This window comes from Heliangelus exortis, chromosome 1 (assembly GCF_036169615.1).
Source record: "Heliangelus exortis chromosome 1, bHelExo1.hap1, whole genome shotgun sequence".
In the NCBI taxonomy this organism is placed as follows: Eukaryota; Metazoa; Chordata; class Aves; order Apodiformes; family Trochilidae; genus Heliangelus; species Heliangelus exortis.
Genome location: NC_092422.1, coordinates 127615805 through 127624484, shown reverse-complemented (window position 1 = coordinate 127624484; position 8680 = coordinate 127615805). Strand labels below are relative to the sequence as shown.

The following is an 8680-nucleotide window of genomic DNA, read 5'->3' as shown; positions in this document are numbered from 1 at the left end:
TACTGTAGTGGTAATCAGCTGCTGCTCTGCCACAGGAGGAGTACTTTTCCTCTGTGTCTCTAAGGCTGATCCAGTAAGCACATAGTAATTTTGCCAGCTGATAAGTTATGAATGCACAACCAGCTTAAATTATGCTAACTCTCTCCCATATAGTATAGTACATCTATTTTAGAGGACTCCTTTAAACTTTACTCTACCTGGACAACTTCTGCCCCACAATTATATATAGCACTTTTCAACTAATGCTACTAGCTAAAATTTCTGATAAATGGAAATAACTTCAAAACCTCCCACATCAGAAAAGGAAAATTATCTGGGATTATCCTCCCAAAAACAACAGTTATGCCTATGAAATTTTATCAAGAGGACCCTAAGATATTTGGATTTGGTTTAAGATTTTTCTCCTTTTCATTTGTTTAGGATATCTTTCCAAAGTCAAAGCTGCACTCTTGAACCAGACAGCTACAAGTATCTGTTAAAACTCTTGTACTCATGTGGACAAGCAGGAGGCACTCACCTCTTGGGTCACCAGCATCCCAAGTCACCCCTCACTATTTTTCTTCCCACATCAAAGGCCAAAGGGTTGGGCAGTGAATGATAGAGCTATGTTAAGAGAGCTGTTTCACTTTTTGACCTCTGAAACAGGGTTAGATTGGAGTGATGGAGGGTAGGACTGTGAGAAATCTGTATTTGGTTAGGGTTCTGAACCTTGCATTTACCTCAAATGAATTTATCTGGTTCTGTATCTGATACTGAGACAATGTAACTAGATTCTGTCCTTTGTTTACTAGAAATGGTGAAGCCAGAATTTATGCCCAAGTTTAAAGCTCTTTTAAGGTAAGGAATTATACTAGCTTACAGAGGATCATGCCAGTTTGTTTTCATTTTTAGCATCTCTATTCAGCTAGCAAATGTTATTCTTTCAGATAGTCCAACTGAGGAGAAAGCAGGGTGTTACTGTCAAGGTTTAATCCCAGCCAGCAACTTAGCACCACACAATCACTCCTCACTCTCAGCCCCTGTGGGATGAAGAAAACCGTAAGAGTAAAATTCATGAAGTTCAGTTTATAGTAAGTTGTAAGTGAAGGGTTATCATAAGTGAGTTAGGAAATAACAGAGAAATACTTTGTCAGTCTCTTTATTCATAGGTTAAAATGTAATGCCATACAATTACTGAAAAAAATTATCTGCATAAAACAGAAGCAAAACCGAAGGAGACTAATTAAAAAAAGCCATCTTGCTTCAACTTTTGAAATGATTACGTACAGAATAATATACATATTTACATTATAAGTGTATTATATAAATATAATATATATGTAATCTTGTAACCACAATAAATATCAAGGTCTTTTTTTAGGCACACAGCATAGAAAAAAATGCAGAATCTGCACAATCCTTATGACTCTTGGAGTGACTCACTCTTACATTGTTTTCACACTGAAAAAGCAGGTATTTTACACAAAATATACAGCCAGCTTATGCAGTCCCAAGTGAAGAGAGAATCTTTCCTTGCCTTCCCATAAGTCTACTCCTTGATATTCTAATACTATTGCTCTATTCAGCTATTACATAAGAAAATAGTTTGCAGGTTTGTTTTTTACTCAGCTAATAGCCTAAATAATTATCAGTGCTAACAAAATAAGTACAGCATATCTACAGAAGTTATGTACAAGTGTTTGCACAAACACGGGTTTTGTGAACCACTTCTCAGCTCACTTTTAATACTGGGGAATTAACCTGAAAGCAGAAAAAAGGGATTTTCAATTATATTACCTCAGGAATATTTTATTGTTTGAGTGAAACCTGGGCTTCAGAAAGCTTTAAATTTAGAAATCGAAAGACCAAATTCTTGACTATGCTGACTGATGTAATCTGCCACTGATTCTGAGTGTGTTCCTGTCACTGCAAATGAAAACCCCAGAGAATTAATCCAGAGGGAGTTTTCTCAACTTGTATGCACAGCCACGTCATTTGAAAGACTGTCACTATGGAGCACCTGAGATTGCACCCTAGTAAGTGAAGCTGACCACTTCTCACAAGAGAACCATGATCAGTAAAAGAGGAGATACAAACAGCTTTTCTTTTTTTTTTCTTTTCTGCAGTTACAAATCAGACTCTGGCATATCAGGCATATCTGCCATCAGGTACCCAATACCATAGCGTCCGTTTGGAGCAGTGTCCAGAGTTGGCGATCCCGTCTGTTTTCGATATATGTTTTTGCCAAAATTTGGAGATGGCACTTCACTTGGACTCTTCCCGTGAATCAGACTTGTGTTATCTCCCTCCAGATTAACTGGTTCCTTTATTATCCGGCCTCTTTTGTAGGATACAGATGCCAAACTACCGGAGCTGTCATCGATAAGGTTGCAACGGCGCACCATGAAGACTATTGGGACTGGCAGTATGGCCAACACCATCAGAGATATACAGACAATCATTCCCCATGTCGGATAGCTGTGGAACTCCTCTGTAGCCTGAGCAACCCAAAGAGAAAAACTATTAATATATCTTTAATTTAAAAAGAGCAAACCTGCAGTTTTCACCAAAGCCTGCAGTTTTGAAACACAGACTCATTTTTCCGTCAGCTTGTAGTTACAATTTGGGCACCACTGAAGATCTCAAATTTGAACAGTCTTTAAGATGTAAGGATTGCTATCTTTATACTAGTGAGTAGGACCAGAACACTGTCATACAGTTGCCAACATGCTCAGGGCAGTCTAATAGAACCCAAATCAAGATTTTCGCATTAGACTTTCTGCTGTATTTGTTGCTATATTTGTTGTTGTTCCCTTACCCTTGTACAGCATGTTCAGAACAAGTGTGTAGTGCTATCTGTAACTGTACCTAAAAAGTAAGTCCTTGTCATGTAGGCTAATACCTGGTCAAGACAGTGATAGTCTCAGATTACACCGTGGAGTGTTCTGCTTGACATAAACTTCATGTAAACTACTAATGCACTTACTGAGGCAGTGTACACTCCTCTACTGCACCCCCGAATGCACTAAGTTTGCACAGTAGCTCAACTACCTTTTAATTTTATGCACAAAAAGTAGCAGCTTCTTTGGTATTCTTATTTCTTATTCTTATTCTTATTTCTCTTCCTAATTTTTGAGGGCAAGAATCTTACAAAGCAACAAGTGTTTTTCTGAGAAAGCAATCATGGTTGTCTGGCATCTACCTACAACAAAGCCAGCCTTTTGCATTTATACTTTACCTGTCTTTGCTGTTAGTATTTTTCCCTGGCTAATTTAGACAATTGTTCTTTCAGAAGCACCCCAGATATTGATTTCTCTGAAACTGTATTCTCCTTGGATTTTGTATCAGCTTGAGGGCTGACGAGCCTACAAGCCAGCAGAACACTTAAGGGAGTTACCGTGGCTGTCTCTTTTTGGAGCCAACACTCAACACTGACTGCAGTTCACAGGGACAAGACTTTTACAAATCAAACATTCTTATCTGAGACAGTTTTTAATGCAGCTATTACCTACAATGTGATATGTATTCCCCAAGGGGAAAGTTTTATGACATGGCTAATCTCAATATTTAGTTCCACATTAAAAATTGATGTGATATCCAAAATTATTTATTAGGTGTTATCAGCTATTTTCTGCAGTAAAATAAATTTCAAGTGACCAACCTCTCAACACCATTAAGAACTTCCAACATGCATCAACAAACTAAAACTCAAAAAAAGGGTAAAAGTTCAAGTCAAGCCGTTAAATTTTAAAGCAGAGCTACTCTAAAATTAAAAGAATGGTTGACTTTTAGTTTGTAATCAAAAATTTTCCTCTTTCCATGTACTTCTGAATAAATTCAGATATGATCACTATGATGGTGATGGCATCTGCCACATACCTACCGTATCTTCAATCCAAGCATTGTAGCCAGGAGGACTTAATCCCATTTGGACAATGCTGGCTGCCAGCAAACATAACAATACTAAAGGTGAAGCATACTTCCACATGTAGTAATAATACTGACTTGGAGAAAATCCAAGCATATCCTTCAGATCCTCCATAAATCTGTGAAGGGAACAAAAGGTTATTGTTAGTATGTGCACTGAGATCTCAAGTACTACAACTGACAAATAGTAACTAATTTGAGAGAGCAGACACACTGAAAAAACTTCATGTATAAAAATAGCTGCAGCTCTTGAATTACTGTATGGGTTGAAGAATAGAGCTTGTATTACTAATTCATTACAGATGACCAGAAGGAACCACTGCACAGCATAGTGACTCAGTAAACTGCTTGCTGGACTATGCTGGAAAGATATTTAAACTTGCCTCTTAAAAAAAGATTCTCTTTTACATCTTCTACTGTCTACTGAAGTGTTTACTCAGCCATGCGTCAACACTTCTGAGGACAAATAAAACCAGCACATCTTATAGATGCTGCAGGATTAACTTTGAACCCACATGTGTGCTGCAGTATAAAAAAAAAACAACTTTATGCATAAGCTATGGTTTGCATCATGAGCTGCTGAAATAAAACTTTCTGAAGTATTAAATCTGCCTCCTTGTGCCTCAAAATTGCAAGTTATGATCTGAACAAAACTCATACTTTTGTATTCTTGATGAAGGAGTACACAGTTTCAGAGCCAGCAGAAAAAGAGAAAATATTTTTAGAGCTAATTCTTTTGGGGTGTGCCCATGCACTGATTCTGTTTTAACTCCCTTCCTACTTCCTTTTGAAATGTGCATCGGAAAACAGATCTTACAGCAATAAGCATGTTTTTGAAGCAGTTATGTATGTGAAGCTACCATCATATAAACTTATAAAAAATTTTTGATGTTCATAGTTTGGGATATTCTATCCTGTATCTAGACTGCAATTAAACACATTGTTAAAAAAACCCTTGAATTCATAAATGCTTTTTACCCTCTCTAGATATCCTTTCCTTCCTTGGTTCTCCAGCTCTTCTTCCAAAAACCATAAATTTGTTCTCTTTACCTTAAAGTCTTTCATCCTAGTTACCCTCTTTTAAGAGCTACCAAGTTCCTTGAGCACTGATCCCAGTGTTTATCCCCAGTTACACTTTCAAACAGGTATCTTCATAAGTATTGTCCCTCAGCTGCAGGTGATACATTGCACAAATACCTCTGATTCTATTTCAGTGAATGTTTCATTTGCTGTGAGGTCTACATAAATATTGGTAGCAGGTGCTTTGCAAGGCCAGGGCTTACGATGTTATCCAGCAACTTTTAATATTTTATGTCCTCTTGGCTACAGGGATCCACATCATCTTTTTATATCCTTTGGCTGTAATCCTTTTGGATACAATGTGCTGAGATTATTTTTTTTACTGGATTAAAGACCATGTGTTTAGCAGGAAATATACATGGACCTTTATGTGTATCATCCTTTGGTGTGACCACAACCAATAATAACCTCAGGTTGTTGATCCTAGCAGTTTTTGCAAAGAAGAATGCAAGATTCATGAAAATAAATATTCTAAAGAAATATACATCAGATGAAATATTAGGGATACTCCAGAGGGATGTTCAGGCGATCGTTATGAATGACAAATCTGGCTGTTAACTTTTTACTGTACCATGTCAGAATCACTTCTAAAATCATAAAACAACTGCACTCTGATTCCAAAACAAAGTATCACCATATCTTAGCTACACCTAAACTCCAACTTCCGCACAGATCAGTTTCTGACTTTTGGAATCTCTCCCTTCCTTCACAGTAGAAGTCCATCTGACCAGACACTACCAACCAGATACCCAGGTGATCTGTTTCATTTCTGGTTTGCAGCTGTAAGAAGATCTACATAGTGTTCTCATCTCTGTGTGATTATAAATGTGGCCCAAGTGAGATTTCTTCTCTAATGAGTAAGTAGACTAGACACTACCTGTGTAGACAGAAAAAATGTTTAAACCCTAAAATTAAATTTCTTATTACAGTTATATCTCATTATGGTGAGCAACTGGTTCATTAGTCAGATAGAACAAATGAAAAATCTAATAAAAAACATCCATCCTACGTCACTGTGTGTAGATACAAAGGAGTCATACAGCTTTCAATTTCTTCATCATGCTAGTACAGCAACTCTGCTTTATCTGTGGATGGCACGGTTTATTTCTGATATAAACTCTTCTATTCCTTTTATGTGGCATACATTGATCTCCTTTAGTGAACACAGTCTGATTATTCCAGTTGTAAAAATTAAAAAGTAATAGAGAATTTATGTTTTTTTCTCTTCTGCTATCATACACAGATGGTCACCCCATAGTCAACTGTGCTGCTTGAAACTTTTTTGCAAGTTTTGACCTGTTTTTTCTATCATTTTCTCTGTATTCTCTCTCACAATTAATGCAAACAATTAATTGCTACAACACCCCAACTTAATCTGGCTCATAAACTGAAACTTTCTTATTGTTACTGCCACTAGAGTTGGATTTGTTCCTTTCTCAGGCTGCCTGGAATACTGCAGATATGTTCAGAATACTCATTATCATTTGTTCCTTAGACTGTGGTTATTACTTCTTGAAATCTTTCTCTGGCCATCTTGTTTCTATAATAAACTAATCATGCTTGCATATCCCATCTCCTTTCTAAGTCTCTAACTTTGCCTCTTTTACACGCCCTGCTCTCTTTGGATCTGTTGCTGTTGCAAGTGCTCTTTGGGTTCCACTACATTATCCTGATGCAGTATATCTTGTTCCAAATCTGTTCTTAAAAAGAGACTACATTCAGTGTCCAGCTGGACTAGCTTTCTACTTACTTGTTTTTATATGTACATTGCAAATACTTTGTGCAATACAATTAAAATAATAATAATCGTTGTAATAAGCACTGTTTATTTGGAGAGGGATGTACATTTCCTTCACTTACTTGTCTATTCCATAAATTCGGGTGACTGCAATGTTCTCCAAAATGACCACAATAAGCAAGGGCAGAGTAGCTGAGTAGTCATCAAACATTGTCACAAAATAATTTCCAGAGCGCTGCACAAAGATCAGGCCAATAAAAAATGCTACCAAGCAGCAGATGACTGGAATAAAGACAGAAACGTAAGCTGTAATTATAACAAAGTTCCACAGACAAAGGAATTAAAGAGTCCAAAAGAGCAAAGATACACTTTAACGTTTATTTTCATATAATCAAAGTTGATAGAACTTTCCTTTTTATGGGGTCTCCGTTTTATGAATATAAGGAATCCTGCCTATTCCCAACATAACAAAAAAAAAATGAAATTAGAATTACTGAAATTGCCATATTACAGCAGCCCTGATTAAACAGCAGAGATTAATCAAGTCACTTTTTCTTGTTGAAGATCTAATTTTATGTGAATGCAAGGCTACAATAAACAGAGCTGCTAAACTAAACATCAGGCATCATGTTACCTGATCACCAGACCACTTTTTGGAATTCAGAAGTGAAAAAACCCAGAGCTTTATACCATGATACTAATAAATAAAAAAGCTGAATAGGCTTGCCATAAACAATCATTATATAATCACAGAAGGGTTTAGCTTATAAAGGATCTTAAAGATCACCTAGTTCCAAGTCTCCTGCCATGGGAAGGGACACTTCCCTTCAACTAGAACAAGTTGCTCCAAGCCCCAGCCAACCTGGCCTTGAACACTTGCAGGGAAGGGGCATCCACAAGCCCCCTGGGCAAGCTGGACCAGTGTCTCACTAAAGTCATAGACAAGGATTTCTTCTTAATACCTCATCTTAATCTACCCTCTTCCAGATGGAAGACATTACTCCTTGTCCTACCACTACATGCCCTTTTACAAAAGTCACTCCCCAGCCTTCCTCCAGACCCCTATCAGTACTGGAAGACCACTATAAGGTCTCCTCAAAGCCTTCTCTTCTCCAGACTGAACAATCCCAACTCTCTCATTCTGTCTTCACAGGAGAGGTGTTCCTGCCTTCTGATCATCTTTGTGGCTCAACAGCAATCTTTGCTTTCAAGTAACACATTGGCTTCCAACTCCTCCTGTGTGTTGCCCGTGCTGCACTGCAGGGAGGCACTTGGGGTGTCAGCTCTGTCACCTTCTTAAGAAACGTGTGACTAGAATTTCACTAGTGTTTCCCTGTTGTCTCACATTCCTCTGGAGCCCCTGTCTCATCTCTGTAAGACTTCAAGCATGCTCCAGTGTAGCCAGCAAGTCCCTGACCAACAGGCTGAGGGTCCCCACTAGCACAATGAATTCCACTGCAGGCTGAGGACCTGTAAAACTGATTCTCCCACTTGAAGTGCCCTGTTTTTTCTGCCACTGGGAACTTTGCCTAAGAATACACCTCAGCAGTTTAAATATGAAATGAATCTGGGCCAAAATATAAGATGTACTTACAGAATATACACCCATTGCATAAATCCCGGATAACAAATTAGTATTGGTTATAGTAATGAAACAAGACAATGATACTTTTTTAAAACACTGTGGTAGAAGACCAATCACTTTTTCCAGCCTTGTAGGAACTGCTGTTGCAATGACTTCCAGAGAATGAAATTTGCAGAATTTAAGAGATCACTACAAATTGATGTGAATTCCTAATGCAAGATAACAAAACCAAAAAGAACACAGATAAATCTCCTCAACCCAAGTCTCATGTTTCACACAGATTAGTTACTACCCTGAGAAAAGAATCTGACTACCAGAAACGTGTGTATGTGAATTTAGAAATAGTTGTTACTTATATATTCTGCCATTGT

General features: G+C 37.7%; 1 protein-coding gene across 2 annotated transcripts in view; it reads right to left on the bottom strand.

Moving 5' to 3' along the window:
* Window positions 1–1122: 1122 nt before the first annotated feature.
* The window catches only part of SLC6A15 (solute carrier family 6 member 15), a 35817-nt gene continuing 28259 nt past the window's right edge, over window positions 1123–8680 (bottom strand). Inside the window, exons 10-12 of one of the 2 annotated variants that reach the window (XM_071765917.1) lie at window positions 6847–7006; window positions 3863–4025; window positions 1123–2477 (exon numbers count right to left, since the gene is read on the bottom strand). In XM_071765917.1, the coding sequence (XP_071622018.1) occupies window positions 2106–2477; window positions 3863–4025; window positions 6847–7006 (695 nt within the window). In that variant the 3' untranslated portion in view covers window positions 1123–2105. Of the gene's footprint in view, window positions 2478–3858; window positions 4026–6846; window positions 7007–8680 lie in introns of both variants that reach the window. The other variant, XM_071765924.1, reaches the window with a different exon arrangement.